We start from the raw sequence: 19,970 nt of genomic DNA, 5'->3' as shown, positions 1-19,970 counted from the left end.
AAAAACTTGAATAAGTTAGTGGGTATTTGTATGTGTAATATCTTAATCTTAAAATTATTAAGTACCAAAATATATTCCAGAAAGCATCCAAGGAAATGATTAGATGATGATAACAGTTTTGATCATTTGACTGAATGATTACAGGCCCTGTAAAATAAGGTGTTACCAAAATAACTAACTTCCAGAAATCCTGGACACCTGAAATATCCGCTCCCACTTTCCGTCTCTATAAATGTCATATCCTGGTTCAAGGTCAGCCACACACAAACAACTAAACAAAAAAGTCTGAATCCATGACCTGTTTATGGTCCCAAAAGTTTGAAAAATAAATTACAGACTGAGATTTGAATGTATAACTATTACTAATCAATCAATTTAAGAAAGTCTGATTTTTTCCCCCTAAAAATTCTAATCTAGAAAACAGCTTTTGGCACAAGACATTTTAGAATGTCAACTGATGATGAGGGCTCTGTTGTTGGCAAATGAATTGCTTGCTGAGTCTTTGCAAAGGCACACTGTGTGTATGTGTTGACACACACTTTTGGCTCAAAAGATCAGAGGACAAATCATGGCTTAGCAAACAGGAATGTGGCACTGCTGCCATGGACAGCACTCTACATGTTGACAGCACTTTGGGGAACTTCCTATGCCGAAGTTAATACTTGCTGAAAGCTGGAGGATGCTGGTCTGCTCTAACTCATCAGGAAGCTGCAAACAGAGACAAGATGACTTTCAGCCAATAAGAAATAAGGCAATCAAAGCAGGTAAAACAAGAGAACAGATATAAACCTGTGTGTTCTCTACCTGTATGGGTATCCATGGTACTTTGCTCGGAAAATGGACAGCAACCAGCTGAAGAACAGCATCACTAGACCAATACCTGCAACACACATAACTGACACACAGAGCAAAAAAACGTAACAAAATCAGTTTTGCTAAACAGTATATTTGTGTGCTTGTGTCATCAGCACATTGTGTGAGGCCACGTTGCCAGATGAGCTTAACTCATTCTATGTTCGCTTTGATATCCTCAACAAAGAGTCAGCTGTAAAATCCACTCTGCCTCCAGAGGACCTGCCACCATCAGTATCCACAGCGGATGTGAGAAGAATCCTGCTGAGAGTGAATATGAATAAAGCTGCTGGACTTGATAACATCCCTGGCGGTGTACTAAAAACATGTGCCAACCAACTAGTTCATGTTATTACTGACATTTTTAACATATCACTGTCACAGGAGAGTGTTCCCACCTGCTTCAAGACAGCCACCATCAGCCCTGTACCTAAAAAGTCTGCGCCTGTGTCTAAACCACTACTGCCCTATGGCACTCACTCCCATTCTGATGAAGTGCTTTGAAAAACTGGTTCTCAAGTACATCAAAGACAACATCCCAGACAGCCTGGACCCTCACCAATTTGCATACAGAACCAACAGATCCACAGAGGATGCCCTCTCCACTGTCCTCCACTCAGTTTTCAAACACCTTTAAAATAACAACACCTACATCAGAATGTTGTTTGTTGATTTCAATTCAGCATTTAATACAATCTGGTGGTGGTCACACCTCATCCCCTCTAGTGCTCAACACCGGAGCCCCTCCTACAATGTCTCAGGAGAGAACTCTGTTGTGAGGTTTGCAGATGACACCACCATCATTGGCCGGAAACAGCCATGAGAGTTCATATCGGGAGGAAATCAACAATCTTGCAGAATGGTGCATAGAGAACAACCTGCTCAATGCCAACAACAAGTTCTGTAGGTTTAAACAATTCAATCTACCGACAGACCCACTGATGATGTGGTTAACCAGGTTGAGCCCTTCCTGAACAACTTAACAGTGGTTTTTGCTTTTTTAATAGTCCGGTACTCTGTTTGAAATTTTGACAAGTAACTGAAACAGCTATTAATTGACATTCTATCTTTTTTTTTTCCGAGCCTACATGATTAAAAAAAATGGAAGCCTTTAGTCTCTACTACTCCTTTATAGATGGCATTACATCCTTAATGACAGGTGATTCATGAGTAGTTAAAGGATAGGTTCACATTTGTCAAGTCTGTCTTAGAACAATGCTCACAGGCTAACATATACATTGAAACAGTTTCTCCTGTCCTTACTGGCTGTGACGACATAATTACACAATTACAATGCACGCCAAAGCTTATATTAGTCTTCTTTAGCCTGAAGCAAAATCAAGTAGGTATCTTCCAAAATTATGTCTTTGTGTTAAACCTGACACTGCTTCCTTGCTGAACAGCAGTGGAGGGGTAGAGACACAAAGAAGGAATTTGGAATAGGGAGGGAATTAACTTTGGAATATATCCAACTGATTTGACTAACTTAGACTGCTGAGGCCTCATGTTAGCTTCAGCTGAACTTAAGAACACAGTTTTAGACAGAGTGAGGACTGTGAAGCCTAAACATTTGGACACCTTTTGAAACTTCTTAAGTGTACACAAAAAAGCTGAGGGAAATAGAAATAATTAATGTGTGTGCATACTCTTCCTCTTTCCAATGTCCATGTCAGAGGTAGCAGCCTCACACAGCAGCACTATTCCCATGGTAACAGCAGCATCTGACAGTAAGGTCAAGGTTTAGACAACAAATTCATGTAATCCATATATCAATCTGAACAAAACTCCCAACCAAATACAAGTTTGGTGGTTTGCAGCTGAAAAGACGTCAAGGTTAAGTATGAATGTAGATTTTTTTGACATCTATTGTACATACAGTATCTTGACTCAACATTCAATATTTCAACTATTTCAACAGAGAACACAGAACATTTACAGAGTCACTGAAATACTGTTAAAAAACAATAAAACATGCAGCCTGACTAATTTTAAAATACATTTTGCTCATTTTCTGTCTCTCTGCATTTTCCATGATTGAATAAATGCAAAATGCCAAAAAGTACTCCTTCAAGGGGACATATTATGCTTTTTGTGGTTTTCTGTTATTTATATCCTGTTCTGATACAGGATGTTAAACAGGCCAAAGTTCCAAAACTTGAGGTTAAGATATGTAGAAATGCTCCCTGCAAGTCAAAAGCCATGGCTTCAACCTGCTCTGAACGCTTCATTTTGAACATTTTTTTCTACCTTGTCGATGAGCTGACATCAGCTCGTCATGCATGCCTATAAACAGCTGTCTGTTCTGTAGCTTTTGTTGGTAAGGTTGTTGCTAATGTTTTTCCATGTGTTGTTTGTGTTGTCCACCCATATTTCTAATAAGATTTTCAGCCCGAACATGAAAATTTGACAATTTGAGTAAAGAATGACAAAAAGCGCACGGAATGTGTTTAATCAAAGCTCATGGAAACTGCAAGAAGAGCAGTTTCCATGAGCTGGCCAGTCAGAACAAAGTGGGTTTTTCAGGAGTGGCGGCTTTAAGAGACAGGAGGGAAAGTCTGGGTCAATTCATCACACTTTTGGTCCACATCATCATAGATATTAATGAAACTTGGCATGCTGATTTGGTCATCTAAGAAACTTGTGGAACCGAAATTGAACATGTCTTGGATCACTTTTAAGGGAGATGTGGGCTGACAAACTTTGAATTAATTAAATTTTTTTTTTTTTTTTTTTTTTTTTTTTTTTTTTTTTTTTTTAAATCAGTGAAATTTTCACCAAAGTTAGGTTATAATGTCATCAACACCTCCAGAAAGTTTGGTCTTTGGTTTTTGAGTCGTTGCCAAGATGTTATTACTTATCTGAAGTGGCATCACATCACTAATTCCTTACAATGTTGTTGAACAGCAGTTACTGATCAGTGCATGGTCAGGCACATGCCAAATCACAATGCACTACTTTCTTGATGGGCTCCCAGGCCACTGGATAGTGTGCTCAAAGATATACAACATGGGTGGAATCATGAATCTGAAGATAAATGTTAATTCAATTTAATCGCAAAAGTCCTATTATACTATAACATATATAGTAAAATAAAGAGCTGGAAAAAAGTTTTACAACGATATGAGAACCATTTCTCTATGACCTATATTAAGGGAGCTATGGCAAGTTGAAGTCACAGAGGCATGCTAATTAGTTCAAACTTTGTTAGCCCTCATCTCCCTTAATAGTGATCCGAGACACATGCAATTTCAGTTCCACAAAACCTGTGGAATCGAAATTGTACGTGTCTCAGACCAAATCAGCATGCCAAGTTTGATTAATATCTATGACGATGCGGTCCAAAAGTGTGATGAATTGACCCGGACTTTCCCAGGAGCTATAACGGCCTCTTGCAGACAAAGGCTGAACTGAGGTGCTGCATAAAGGGCCTGTATAAGATAAATAAGTAGTTCTTTGAAATGTAAATCATGTAAAGATATTCCAGTAGAGGTCCAGATTAAAAATAAGACCTGAAAATGTACAGAATGTGTCCCCTTTATCTTTGCATTTTACAAGCAATGGCGTGGTCTGAAGCATTCAGTGTGTGCTGACTGTAAAAGTGTGAGTATGCACACAACTGAAGGATACTGAAGAGTAGGACGATGTGTGTCTCAGCCACAAACTGGGCCTGACTGCTGCCGTGGATATAACTCTGAAAACACAAACACATACCAGGTAAACAGTATTATTATAATTAGTTTACATCTTATATTGTGAACAAGGATATATTGTAAACTGTATTTCTGTCTTACAACTTGTCCAGTGCTGGGGTTCTTGTGTGCATAAGGAGGTCCCCTGATGTGGTTCCACATCTGGCCTGAAGTCATGATCAGGACAAAACACTGAAACACACAGCAGCACAGGGAATACTTCATAACAATCAAGAATAATTCCAGCAGTTTTAACAATATAATAATATAAAGTTATCACATTCATTGGGTTTCTCCTTGTCATTCGACGCTCTTATTAGAGAGTTTCAATGCTACTATGGACGTTATTTCAAAACCTTGTTTAATAGCCATTGCACATCCCTCTGTAACACAAATCTAAATAAACAGCAGATTCACTTATGATTTTGGAACAATATCCTTGTGGTTTGACTTATTGAACACAAGTTGTGTTCTCTGTGATATTGCTTAAATATATTTGTTGGGTTAACAAATGGGTTTTACCTTGTCCATTCATGCAAGTATACATCTGAGTGCACCAACTACTAATTTGTGTGTACAAGTTATGAATTTGTGCACACAAATTCTCAAAAAGAAAAGATTTTCCCCTAATACCCTTCAAGCAATGTAAAATACAAACCAAGAGATTTAAGAACTAGAATTGACTAAATGACACTTTGGTAGACGATGGACACCACAGATACTGCTGCTGCATACATTAACCAGATAGTCAATAGCAGATTAGAGCATCAGCAAGGCAAACAAATAAATAAGCAATACAAACAACAGCATGTTCAGTTAATACACACATGCAAACACTGAAGTTAGTGCTCGTTCATCCTCCCCTTTTTTGCAGGTTGCAATGCAGAATGAAAAAAATCCAACTTCTTGCTCCCAATTCGATCTTAAGTCACCAAACATCAGTCGGCTCTTTATTTGCTGTTTGCAGAGTTTGGGATTGTGATTCATATGGAGCTTAGAACAAAAATAATCAACATGTGATAATGTGAATAAAAGATGTTGTAATGTGGGAATATATAGTAACTGGGGATAAAAGGGGTGTGCGGGACTTGACTGCTCTTCATCTGGTAGAGCCAGAAGTCCAACAGGTCGCTTTCTGAACATAATGAATAATTCAACAGATGGATGGCAGACTATTAATTACTACTACTACTACTACTAATTTTGATTAAAAGAGTCACTGCATTAAATAGGTGGGACACATTGATCTCCAAGCAGTCTACTTTCCACTTTCAAAAGCTTGGTGGAGAATAACCACCAAGTATTTATATATGTGTGGATGTGTGTGTAGGAGAACCAGTTGATCTTTGTCTCTCCTGCAATCTCCAAAGAGCCCAGGTGGGCTCAATCAACAATAACCCCTAACCTCTAACCTCAAAGGCATGGATGTATATTCAACTTCATCTGGAAGTGCTCTGAGTTAAACTAAGGACCCTTTCTCCACATTAAAGTGTCAGTTTTGACTCCTCACAGAACCATCTCCTCACCCCAAACTCTTTAAACTGTGTGGGACAATCCCAAGTGGAATTTATGACACTTAAGTTGCTACATGCTTATCAACCCAAGTTTCAGAGGATACCAAATTTAAGAACCCTTTCCTTGGACTAATGCAAAGAAACTGTTAATCACAGTGAAACCTCATCAATTTGTTTGATGAGTTTGGACAACTCTATCTACATGTTATGTTCTCTTTTCACCTCTAATCTCATACATACACACACATACCAACATTCCAAAGCACACCCTCCCCTGTTGCCTTCACCCTGATGTGACTCCAGATAGAAGATAGTCCAGACCTGTCATAAATTTAGTTAGCTAGTTGAATTTCTGTGTTCCCTAAAACCAGAAGTCTGATTCAAAGTTTCTTAGTATATAACCATCTTGCAATCTACATATTATTGTTCATAAAGTAATGCCTGTCAAACCGGTCCAACTCTGATCTTTCTACGATAAAGTATAGCCGAAATAGAAATATCTAGGTTTAATTGTTACATAGTAATGGAGCCACAGTGCCATCCAATGGACAACTTCAGTAAGGTTGGATGTTGAAATAAGACCTCTGCCAGACATATTATGTATGATGTTTTCTTATTGTGATCTATTAAATTGTCATTATACTCTATATAACTTAGTAGGAATATGATACATATGAGGGATTACTCTTGATGAGCAAAGAATATTATGTGTGTTAGCTAGTAGGAAGTTAAAGTTTGTTAAATAACTATAGTATGTTTTAAGTAAACTGCACTGATGATGGTTTACTTTGTGTGTTAATAGATGTATAACCAAAGAAGATTACATTTCATTTTAATCTAATCAAATGATCAAACTCAGGTATTGTGACTGTGATTACATCATAGAGGTGTGTCTCTGAACTTTTGAGTAACATATCATATGTATGCAATTCATGTTTAAGTGTGGATGACCATGGTGGCATGTTTAGTTGAAATTTTATCAATTCAGAGAAGTTCACGTGTTTTCTCTTAGACAAAAGATTTTTTGTTTTGCACGGGAGAACATATGTCTCCACCCACACATGCCCATCTTAGCTTCAGCTTAATAAAGCAGCGTACTTGCTACGCTCAATCTGCTTTTTCTTTCCCATCTCTAAGGAGACGCATGTCACATCCTGAAGACTTTCGCCATTTTAATTCTCTCCGTATTTTTTCTTTTTGTATCACGTGATCTTCTAAGTTAAAGTATCCTCTTTTTCTCTTAAGCTACATGCAGTATTGTTACTCCATTAAAACAAATTTCATATTTAAATTTTTTCACGCTTTTTATCTTGAAGTATAGTTTCATCTGGCCGGCGAGATTATTTTTCGAGTTATTTAGTAAGAAAGTCAGTCAGTCAGAGACTTCAATTAAAACAACCCCGCTCTCCACGGATCAAGACCTCTTCAAGGTTGCGTATCAGACACAACCACAAAGATCAGCCTTCATCCTTTTGTAACAGTGAACCCTGTGGTGATTCGGAGAATCACCTGAAGAAACCGTAACACCAAAACTGTTCCTTGAGGCTCCTGCAATGCTCACGAACGGAAAATCCGCTGGGAAACTCCACTGGAAACCCCGCCGTAGAACAGCTGATCTTCTGATCTGACGCTCTGGACAACAGCTGATCTCCCGCTGAGTCATTTGAGGACAACGCTACGCAAAGTAGGCTGAACAACTTTATTCCTGTCATCCATCTACCTCATGATTAAGAGTTGGTGTCGTTTAAATTGAACTCTCTAGTTAATTCTTTAGAGAAGTTGATCAGTTAAATTACCTCAACCTTAGTTAATACTCCGTTAATTACGCTATCATAAACATTTCACCATCACTCATTCATAACTCTTAACACACCATTTTGAACATTTGGTTGGTTATTCATTTATCTGTTTGCATTAACATTTCATTTATTCACTGTTTATCATTTAGTTCAATAAATATATCTTTATTAGCATGTTATTGTCTGTGGCTTCAATTTAAGCAGAGAATTAGATCACTGCATTGTAACATGCTACATCTGACATGAGACTGATAAAGTTGTTTCTGTGTTTCTTCCCGGCAGTTAAATTAGACTAATGGGAAATGGTGCCCCTTTTCAAACGAGGATTTTGTAATAACAAAGGTGATGTCCCTACATGTGTGTAGTGGGTGGATATGCGCATGTTGTTGTTACCAGTGCAGAGAAGGCCCAGACATTGTTGTTAAAGAGAAACTCCAAATTGTGTCTTCGTAGATATGCCAGTCCACCAATTACAGCCAGAAGGAAGCCCAGAAGGAGAGGCCCTGCGTAGTTCGGAGGACGAATGACACGGATCTGACAGACAACAGGCAGACATTACTATATTCATCAGAGGCTCCCATCATCTTGGTGTTTGAGTCCAGATTTACTGATTTATTTCATTATAGCTAACACAAATTATGGATCACTGTGACTCAGTTTTAATGGTATTACATTTACCTGCACATCAGTCCTGTCCGCCACCCATCTGGCCAGCTGCTCAGCTGCAAAGCCTCTGACTTGGAGCTCATAGGTATCAGACCTGCGAGGTTTCCCTTTGGATGGGAAGTGGAGGAAGGTTGGAGCAGAATTCATATTTAGCTGCAACAAAAACACAGAAAAACAGTCAAACATTCTATATGTGTAATGGTGTGGTTCAATTGTATTTTATCTAATCTGTTGATCAAATCTGAATCCTCCTGAATCTGAATTCCTAATTCTGAATTAAAAGTTGTTTATTTTCACTTTTGTGACTTAAAACTTTGAATGCTGAGTTATGTTAAATCTTTCAGCTACCTTGATTTTAGTTAGCATCACTGGTACTATAGCAGTGTACATTCTTTTAATTGTTAGTTTAGTAGTGATGTACATCCAGTTCATGATGACCTCTATAATAATAATAATAATAATAACAATAATAACAATAATTAAAGCTGCAAGCAGCAATGATCGTGCCCTCACATCTTTGTGCATGTCGGGGCGCACCACAGTCAAAGGGCTGTTATTGCAGCACTACTTTACACTTATATTCTCCAGAAGGCAACAGACACAAATATACATTTTTTCCTGATTATTGTACATTGTACAATGTAGGAGATAACTATCGCTTCCTGAGTCCAATGTGGTGCTAGAAAACACGCACTAAATGTACACTATTTTGCTGCATACCAAATGTAGACCACTCACTTTAAATTTCATGTAAGTCAAAGCAAGACTGCAACATAAGGCTTCATTTCCTGTTGCTAGTAGGCAGTGCTACACAAATGGATCTTTAGTGCAGCAACATTTAGCGGAGGTCACCTAACATGCATTTTCATGAATATTGGATGTTGCATGTCATTTTGCTGTATATCATGTGTAGACCACACCATGTCAATGTCATGTAAATCGGATGATGTTTGTCACATGAGGCTGACTTCCTGTCAGTAGGTGGCGCTATGACTATGACACAATATTGACATGTAAATGTGTTCAGCCCTTGACTCTTATCAAGCATGAAAAATCTGGGGCAGACTGGACAACGTAAAGCCGAGTTACAACAACTTCCAGTTTAATGGCTCAAACATGTTTGGGCAAAATTTACTGGCATGCCATGCCAAGGGCGTTCCGTGAAATGTAAAAAGCTTTGCAATTTAGCATTGCAGAGGTCTTTAGATGTCACTTACCAAATTTAAAGTCGCTTGGATTAAATCTCTAGGAAGAGTTTGTTAAAATACAATGCCTTTCAATGGCTTCACTTTGCGAAAAAAAAGCACAATAGATTCAAAATGGCTGACTTCCTGTTGGACTTAGGGTATTTTTTTTTTTTTTAAGTCTGGGGATGGTACATCTGCCTACCAAATTTTCGTAAATCTAGGTCAAAACTGAAGGTGGGGGCTTTGACTTTGAAATTTTCTAGGGGGCGCCATTGAGCCATTTTGCCACACCCATGCCAAAGACCCATAGCCAATATCAAGTTCTGCCACTTCTGATATGTGTGCAAAATGTGAGTTTCTGAGCACTCCTAGCACCTAAATATGCTAAAAGTAATTAGGGGGCACGATTAAGTCAAAATGCCACAACCAAGTCCAATTGTGATACCAAATGAAATATTCACTAGTTCGACCAGAGGTGCAAAGTTTTGTGAGCTTTCGCACATTCCTAAAGGCCTAAAATGGGTTTGTAAAATGAAAATTGATGCATTAAATCCAAAATGTCTGACTTCCTGTTGCGCAAAAAATTTGAAAAAAATACGTATTATGTCAAAAACAATGAGCCCACCAAATTTCATCAACATCGAAAAACTCTGTTCTAAAATGGCTTTACGTTTGGGAACGCTATGGAACTCGCTGGCTACACCCGAGCCCAAATCTCTACAGAGATTTGCAATTTTCACCAGTTCCTGTGTGCCAATGTGTCAACTATGTGGCACTAGAGATAACCTACTAATTATACAGCATGTTGCTGTATATCATGTGTAGACCACACCGTGTAATTTTCATGTAAATCGGATGACGTTTGTCATGTAAGGCCGACTTCCTGTTGCCAGAAGGTGGTGTTATTACTATGACTCAATAACGACATGTAGATTTGTTCAGGCCTGGACTCTTATCAAGCATGAAAAAACTGGGTCAGAGTGGACAATGTAAAGCCGAGTTACAACAACTTCCTGTTTAATGCCCCAAACATGTTTTGGGCAAAATTGTCTGACATGCCACGCCAAAGACGTTCCATGAAAATAAGAAGCTTCGCAATTTAGCATCGCAGAGGTCTTTAGATGTAACCTACCAGATTTAAAGTCACTCGAGTCAAATCTCTAGGAGGAGGTTGTTAAAATACAACGCCTGTCAATGACTTCACAGTAGATTCAAAATGGTTAACTTCCTGTTGGACTTTGGGTATGGCTGCAAGAGGCTTTTTTTTCAGTCTGAAGATGTTACATATGCTTACCAAATTTCATGAATAAACATCAAATTTAAAGGTGGGGGCTTTGAGTTTGGTGTTTTCTACGGGACACCCTCAAGCCATTTAGCAAAACACCCATGTCAGATATCAAGTTCATCACTTTTGATACATGTGATGCTAATCCAATACTTATTAATTCAAACATAGGTACAAAGTTTCATGAGTTTTTGCCCACCCAAAAGGCCTCAAACACGTGTTCATAAAATGAAAACTGATGTACAAAATCGAAGATGGCTGACTTCCTGTTGGGAATTTTTTTTAAAAAATATGTATTCCGTTGATAATAATGAGAGCAATGAACCCACCAATTTTCATGCACATCTAAGAAACTTTGTTCCACATTGGCCCTGCATTTGGGGGCACTAAGGAGGAGCCTGCTGGGAATGCCCAAGCCCAATCACTACAGAACTTTGCAGTTTTTGCCAGTTCTGGCGTGTGTGCCAATTTGCCAAGCATGACTTTGAAATTTTCCAGGTGGTGCACTTGAGCCATTTTCAGATATCAAGTTACGCCACTTCTGACGCATGTGCAAAGTTTCAAGAGTTTGTCAGCACATCGAAAATGCTAAAAGTAATTAGGCGGCGCTATAGAGCCAACAAGCCACACCCAAACCCAATTGCGATACCAATCAAAATACTCACCACTTCAAACAAAGGTGCAAAGTCTCGTGAGTTTTAGTGCATCCTAAAGGTCTCAAACATGTTCGTAAAATGAAAAGTGACACACAAAATTCAAAATAGCTGACTTCCTGTCCAGTTAAAACATTTCAAAAAATGTGTTTTATGACCAGAATGATGAGGTCAGTGAACCCACCAAATTTCATGAACATATTTATTCCAACCTGGCCATATATTTGGTGATGCTATGGAGCCCGCTGGCCACACTCGAGCCCAATCACTACAGAATATTGCAATTTTCAGTTCTGACGTGTCAATTTTCGTGAGTTTTCGAGCATCCCATGCCCCTCAAAAATGCAATGGCGTGGAGGAATAATAATTATAATAATGATAAAGCTGCAAGCAGTGATGATCGGGCCCTCGCACCTTCACGCACGCCAGGGTGTGCCACAGTCAAAGGGATTTTATTGCAGGCATGCAGATGTGTTCAGGACTGGGCTCTTATCGGACATTGCACGAATGAGTTTAATATCACTTCCTGAGTGCACTACATGGAGGAAGATAACACCCACTATTTATACATCATGTTGCTGTCTAAAGTGTAGACGGCACCTTGTAAATTTCAGGTGAATCAGATGATGTTTGTCACATAAGGCTGAATTTCCTGCCAGTAGACAGTTGACAGTGCAACACAAGAGGGTCATCAATGCTACAAGATATTTACTTAATGCTAAGTTCTAAGTAAAATTCAATGAGCTGATCCATAACGGGGTGTTGCGCTGGGAGCAGCTGAGCAGAAATAGACATATGGCTCAGAAGGAATGAAAGAAGAAAAGTATTGCAAGAGAACACAAAATTTATTGCAAGACAACGCAAAATAGTGCAAGGTGATGCAAAACACATTGCAAGGAAACATAAAAAATTCTCTCCATGACCCTTGGGGGGCACTGTAGAATTTAGAGTTTTCTCTATTTTATTCTGGTGTCAGCAGTTGACTCTGAAAGTGTGTGTTAGGTTATGGAGCTGTTGAGTGTATCCCTGTTATGTTATTAATTATTCATCACAGTTTCGCAGCACTCTAAAATACACAACTACGTAGTGTAGCAAGTCAAGTAGAGTCTTTAGTAGGGTTGGTTATCGTTTGAATTTCATCGATTCTGATTCCAATTCTGGTTCTTATTGATTCCCAGTTTCGATTCCAATATGGTAAAAAAAAAAATTAAAATCCAGTCTGTGATTTTTACAAACTGCTGTGCTGTCTTTTTCTGATCAGCCTTTAAAAGCAATAATCAGTTACTCCAACCAGACTTGCTGGATCGAATTTCATTGTCTTGCCAGCACTTTAAACAACATGACCACACCAACACAGTCCCCTGTATCGTTTAACACAGGGCTTTTTTTCAATCTGGATGCAGCTGAGGAGTTCCTGAACAATAAAAAGTTGAAAACGAAAGTGACAGCTTAATAACAACAAGAATACTTAAATGCAAACATGGTGTGTCACAGCTAGTTGTCCCTGGCTCGACTCGGGCTCAGAGACCGCTAGACATCAAACATTGTACAGTCTTTCAGATTGACGCTGTGCTGCCTCAAATGTTTGATCAGATTTGATGTGCAACCTGAGTTACAGATAATTAGCTTCCTACATGCATTGCACTTTGCCTTTTTTGTCGTTCTCTTTAGTAAAGTGAAGCCATACCTTTGAGTGTTTACCACGGTCTATCTTTCACTACGATTGTAACATTAGCAACGCATGCTAGCTCACATGCACTTAAACTAGCAGTTGTTTTGATTTGGGAGGGCAGCGGTGCGGCCTAATGACAGTGCACCTTACCTGGCCTGCCACTGTGCCGCGGGTGGGACACCCTCCTGCCTACTAAAGGTGTCTGAACATGAATTGCCTTAATGTGTGATGTAGACAGGTTCTGGCAGATAGCTACATCCTTTAAGATATGTAACCTTTGTTTGCAATAATAAAGGGTTATATCACGTTTAGGAACCAATAAGCAGAATTGAAATTAAAATTTCTTAAGGATTCCTTTAGAATCGCAATTTTGGAACTGGTTCTCGACGCCCTACCCTAGTCTTTAGGCTTTCAGTTCTCAAGTAAATTGAGTCTCACATCAGAGTCAAGTCAATTTTATTTCTATAGCCCAATATCACAAATCACAAAGTCAAAGCGACTCACGTCCAAGTGTCCAGCTCTGTCTACTACTGAGGGTGATCAGCTGATCAGTAATCAGTGATCAGCTGGTGTGACGTTTGGGAGACTCAAATTCAGCCCTCAGTGAAACACCGTTTAACATGACTAACAATGACAATAGTTTAAGGAGAGACGTTACCATTTTTCTTGTTTTTAGTGTTAAGGTATGGGTGGCAGACTTTTAGAAAACAATAGGCAGTCTCCAGTCTTGGAGAACAGGAAGCTGTCTCACCATCTGAAAGACATCTGATCCTTCATCAAAATCGACGGATGCAAAGAAGACTTTATTAGTAAAGGCAGACGAATAACGCCAGGAGTTAGCCAGCACCTGGAACTCTTCATCGGCTTGTCTGAAATGGAAACACACATGTAAATTCATAGATTAGAATTAGACTATGTCTAAACTAAGTAGTCTAAATTGAAAACACAATTTTCATGTGAAAACAACTTGCCTCCACACCAACATTTCCAGGTTATTTTTGTAGAGATTTCTGCCTACAGTTTAGCACCTGAACAATATAAAACATGTCGTCTTTGTCCTATTTTTAGTTGTCATACAACAAGTATCCAACATCTGGTAAGAAGTGACAAAGACAGACGGCCTACGTGACTAAATCACTATTATATAGCGACATCGTTTTCTGACAAAATCAACATAAATGCAGGTTAATGACAATTGTGCTGTGTGATTGGCTACATCAACATTTAAAATGAGTGATCACAGAAAGTGACAACACAAACTTGAATTCTTAACTTCACTGACACATAGCCTCCACCTGTGACTGGGCAGCTACAGACAGTCGTTTACTCTGCTGAGTGCCAGCCCAGTTAAACTCCATTTTCTAAACACAATTTTTTCTGTTTCTGTCATCTGACAACAGAACAAGTATGAATTAGTGATTTAATTGTGGCTCATAAAACACTGCCTGTTAACCAGCAGTCATTCTCAATTTGTGCATTGCTGTGATAAAATCATTATTTTAAAATTTTGATATTGTCTGACAAAATCAACATAAATCCACAAGAATGCTTTGTCTTCAACTACATTCACATAGGAAGTTAAAGACAAAAGAAAGCTCTCCCTCACTTCACTGCCACACAGCCCCCAACCCTCACTGGGCAGCTTACATAGTTGTTTGTAAAAGCCCAGTTTTCCTTGTGCACACTGAAATGCCAAGCTGGCATTTTAAGATTGATACATTCTGGAGGTCATTTTGAAAAAGCTCCATCTCGGGGGAGAACAACACAGTTTTTAGAACTGAAACAGAGGAAAAAGATGTGTTTCCAAATTTATCCAGCTTAGAGTGGACATACTCTTAAAATAGCAGCAGCACCTGTTCTGGCTCCTCCTTCTTACCTGCAGACCCCACACTGCCTCTGTGGCTGCAGTGCTGTAAACATGATGACTACTGAGTAGTTTCTGGGAGGAGCCTTGACAAAGCGACGAAACTTATCTCCATTCATCCTGATCACTGAACGCTTTGAGGCCCACTCCATCATCTGAGTCACCTTCTCTGACAGCAGAGTCTACAGAGGACACAGACATGAAGACAGCTACTAATGTTAGGTGCAAAAACAAACAAAGAGAAGGGAAAGCTTGGAGCCATCCTAATACTACTGGCTTTACAATTAAGATAGGGCTGCACAATACACCAAAGATAGAAAGAAACAACACAAAATAAGATATGAGATAAAGAATAAAAGATAAACTCCAGGCAAGTTGGTGTGCGAACACCACAATTTCACTCCCTGACAGTACAGTTTAACTCACTGTTCACCTCTTTGTCACTAGAATAAAGGTTTGTCATGTAATGCATGTGTACTGCTGTTAAAATGTTGGGGTGGAGTAGCATTTACAGCAGGGGTCAGCAATTAGGTCCAACCATGAGCCAAGGATTATTCATACAGTTTGATTGAATGAATTTGAACACAATTGAATGTAGGGTTTAGGTTTCTTCCCGTTAAAGGGGAGTTTTTCCTTGCCGCTGTCCGCAGGTGCTTGCTCATGGGGGAACTGTTGGGTCTCTCTAAATTAAAGAGTAGAGTCTAGACCTGCTCTATGTGAAAAGTGCCCTGAGATAACTTCTGTTATGATTTGGTGCTATATAAATAAAAATTAAATTGAATTGAATGTACTGTTGCCGTTCCCCTAGGCTTTCATTGAAAGAGTGTTAGAATTCTTCACATAAAATGTAATTTCTGATAGGTTTATCATACTTATGTTTAACACTGTGCACTGCTGAAACAGCATGATGCAACCATGATTTTATTGCATCTCTTGGTGTGGGGGCTGGATTCTCAATCTGCCTCGAACTTACTTTACCAAAGTAACAATGATTTGATCTATACACTGTTAAATAAAGCTACTTTAATGAGAAAAATGAGCAGCAAAGGTTAGCGATATACAATTTCAAGGAATAAATGAGGAGCTGCTGTTTACTGAAAACCGTTCTACCTGTAACATTTTTTAGATCTGGCTGATTTGCTGCCTTTTGGTTGAATTTAGTTAGCTAACGTTACCTGAATGGTGAAGCTGTCCTAAAAACCTGTTGAAATGGATCCACTCACTGGATTTACCACTTCATTTTCATTAATGTTATTGGCAGTCCAACATTTGAACCACCAGTTACGGCAGTTTAGCACACGTTACTAGCATGTTCTACATTTTAACTTCACACTTATCCGTTTCTGCGAGTGAAGATCAAATTAAAGTCACTGATTGAAAACAAGTTAGTTACTTATTGCCATACACAACCGCACGTTAGCTCATTTCTGGTTACTGTTAGCTTAATTTAGCTACTCTAGACGGACACAGACGGTAGACAACTTTGAAAACGTCGTTGAAACGTTGAAAAAGTTTATGAACTTTCTCCGATTTATGTTATCAAAGGCATGTTACCTCTTTTTTCTTCTGTGCGTCAGTTGGGTCATGGTAGAAAATAATAAGGAGAAACAGCGAAATAAAAACTTTCCCCAACATTTTGCTGCACGGCCGACACACGGCAATCTCCTGTCAGCTTCCTATTGATCACCTCTAAGCCAATCACAGTTGTTCTTCTTCTTCATCCCTTATGTTTTGTTTTACAGCGGTTGGCATCCATAAATGTTACATTACCGCCATCTGCTGGAATGTAGCGACTTCACAATACAAACTATTTACAATGTCGACCCAAAGTGATCCCATTCACGATATTATCCATTCTCTAACCCAGACTCAGTGGTCCGTGCATGAAGTTTAATTCATTTGTGTATTACACGTTGTATAAAGAAAAATCCCATTTGTCGGGGATTTCTTAATTTCAATGCAACGCAATTCAGTGTACCAGAGGACTATCCACTATCCAATTTGTACAAAGAAAAGTAAGACAGGAAGTCCAGAGCCGGAAACAAAGACAGCTCTCGCCTTCAAAGTAAAAGTTGCGCGTTTTGAAGCTTGTTAGCTGCAGCTCAGTTTAAGGAGAGCTACACTAAATAAATGAACAAATAGCTTAAATAATGAACAAAATTCACTACTTCTTTTACACACTTTGGAGATAAAACTATGGAAAAGGAAGCAGAGGCGGCGGAACCATTTTCAAAGTTAACACAGTGTGTGTTACAGAGATGCATTGAACCACCATCAACGTTAAGTACAGATGAGACCAATTTCATGGGTTTATTGTCTCGTGTGCATGACTTTATTGAGTAAACCTCTCCAACCAAACACTGTTTGAATTGTTGTGTGACATCCACAGATGAACGGTGTAAGAATTGTAGCTTTTAACTAAAGTTCTCCAATTCTAGTGGACCAAAAATCATTTGACCAATTAAAACTAACTTTATCATAATATCTGATATTTGGTGTCAAACTGTTTTCAGTCAGTTGACTGTCTGAAGTCTGTGATCCCAGAGGACACTTATATCTCCCCTGGTGATTCTATGCCGGACCTGAACTACAAACTGGACTTTTGCCTTTGGTCTGATTTGCCTTTGGTCTGATGCTCAGCTGGACTGAGGTCAGGTGAATGTCAATGCCAGTCGAGAACATCTCACTGCCAGGTCATAAAAAAACCCCAGGCTGTATGTGCAGTATATTTAGGATCATCCTCCTCCTGCATTGTGCTACAATTGGCAGACTACCTAAAAAAGGGGGCAACAGTTACTTCACTGTTCACCCAATATGGATGTGAACATGTTAAAACTATTACATAGTTTTTAAAAACCAAGTCAGCACTTTCATTTCAGTCATTGTTTAATTTCAAATCAAATATGCTGGATTCAAAACAACCTGAATGTGTCACCATATAAATGATGGACTCTATTCTGCTCTCTACTTACCAGCAGCTAGTTTCCCCCTGGCTGTTTCCAGGTTATCCTGGTGCAGTCATTGGGTGAGTTTATGCACCAGCCTACCAGTGGAGGTCCCACACCTGTCATATACGACACATGACATTTATTATATTACTTAGAACATTACTTTGTGGTCTGCATGCACAAACATATTGCTGGTAATGTACACAGTTGTAAGCTTAATAAATCAAAAATGTAGCCTATGTCAAAACACCCGTTGTCCTGGCTTTCTATGATGTTTTCAATAAAGCCAGTCAGATGCCATAGACTTCCAACACACACATTTGTTTTTCTTTCCATAAGATGATTTTGCTTGTAGGCCATGATTGTTGCAATGGCCTCTGGTGAGTAATTATGAACATTGTCTTCAGCAGTTCTTCTTAGCGCATAACTGGCACAACTAGCAGAGGATGTTGCTCCAAAAAGGTGAATTGTCATTCTGTATTCAACAAGATTTTTTGTGATGTCACCCTTAGGCCACCACAAGAATCGCAGGTAGTTGGAGTCAGATGTCGTCACCTTGACTTGATGATACATGCTCTCCACATCTGCCATAATGGCCAATGGTTCTTGCCTGAATCTCAATAGTACGCCAAGTAATGTACTTGTGAGGTTGGGTCCTTGCATCAACTGATCATTTAATGATGTGCCTTGGTGGGATGCAGAGCAGTCAAAAACAACACGAAGTTTGCCTTTCCTTGGATGTCGAACGCCATGGTGAGGTAAGTACCATACTCATCATATAGCACAATTTCTGCATGTCCCTTAGCAATTACATTCTCTAGGAAAGCAGTATATTCCTGCTGAAAGCTCTTATTTTTCTCAAACTTTCTTCTTACTGAAAGTGCTTGTTGCTCAGCTAACTGCCGATTGTCGGGCATTAATGGATTGTTCTGTTTGAAAGGTAGTTTAAGTTGATAATGTCCATCTTTTATTTTAGCTGAGCTTGAGACTACATCCATGAATCATTTGTCTTCTACTGACATTTCTCTTTTCTCATTGGAAGTCTTTTCAGGAAAGTAATGTTTTATACTGATGTATCAAGAGATCATTTAAGTTTACCACGGATATACAGTTACTAAAAATGTGGTTCAGAGAACTTCCTTCAGGGTTGCCTTTATGCAATATTCCATTGACAACCCATCCAAGTTTGGTTTCAACTGCATAAGGCCCTTTGCCTTTGCTGTTGATCACTTTCCAGGGCTCCATCAAATGTGGTGCATCATTTCCTATTGAAAGGCCAATGTCTGCATCAATTTGAACTACTTTCACTTCATTCATGTAGTCTCATCCACTTATTGCTTCCTGTGTAGGAATTTGCTCTTTGGTCACTGGAATTTCATCTTGGATGTACAATAAGCTGAAGCAAGCAACACATCATTCCCAAAAGTCTTTCACAACAGTTCTTTAGCCTTTTCAAATCCCCTTGTAGGTTCCATATGCATGCAACTTCTAACAAGCACCTGTGGTCGACCACTTGTGAACTGTTCCAGGAAAAACAACCCATCACAATCATTATCAGTTTTGCTTTTAATACTGTGTTTAAATGTACGCACCAAGGACAAGTACTGCAGTGGATTTCCATGAAAAACCGATATCTCTCTTGTTGGTAGAAGTGAGAGTCTTTGTTCTTTAATTAGCATTTAATTTTGTCTTTGCATGATTTTCGGCATGTCTGAATTTTTATTAACCTCCTTGGGACCTTCCTTAATATGAGGCTGCACATGCACTCTATGACTGCTGGGGGCAGTATTGGTATATAGAAGTCCATCACCATCATCTTCCTCATCAACATCATCATCAAC

At 39.0% G+C, this 19,970-nt stretch overlaps 1 protein-coding gene across 1 annotated transcript; it reads right to left on the bottom strand.

Moving 5' to 3' along the window:
• Positions 1-284: 284 nt before the first annotated feature.
• Positions 285-16,897, bottom strand: LOC122989934 (magnesium transporter protein 1-like). Its single transcript, XM_044362989.1, has 10 exons — positions 16,736-16,897; positions 15,194-15,363; positions 14,069-14,186; positions 8,533-8,673; positions 8,248-8,388; positions 4,644-4,733; positions 4,480-4,543; positions 2,499-2,573; positions 805-895; positions 285-708 (listed from the first exon to the last, which is right to left on the bottom strand). The coding sequence occupies exons 1-10, from the start codon at positions 16,814-16,816 to the stop codon at positions 693-695; spliced, it is 987 nt and encodes a 328-aa protein (XP_044218924.1). The 5' UTR covers positions 16,817-16,897; the 3' UTR covers positions 285-692.
• Positions 16,898-19,970: the final 3,073 nt, after the last annotated feature.

Source organism: Thunnus albacares, chromosome 10, assembly GCF_914725855.1.
Source record: "Thunnus albacares chromosome 10, fThuAlb1.1, whole genome shotgun sequence".
NCBI lineage: Eukaryota > Metazoa > Chordata > Actinopteri > Scombriformes > Scombridae > Thunnus > Thunnus albacares.
Note: the sequence above shows the minus strand (reverse complement) of the source record. Positions and strands in the feature narration are given on the sequence as shown.

Bases quoted from the DNA above. Each gene is read 5' to 3' on its own strand.
- LOC122989934 (XM_044362989.1), bottom strand. From the start codon at position 16,816: ATGTTGGGGAAAGTTTTTATTTCGCTGTTTCTCCTTATTATTTTCTAC. The intron at 4,734-8,247 runs GTAACAACAACA...TGTGTGTTTCAG, and splicing joins TCTGGGCCTTCTCTGCACTG to TGTTTTGTCCTGATCATGAC. The intron at 4,544-4,643 runs GTAAGACAGAAA...TTGTGTTTTCAG, and splicing joins ACCCCAGCACTGGACAAGTT to AGTTATATCCACGGCAGCAG.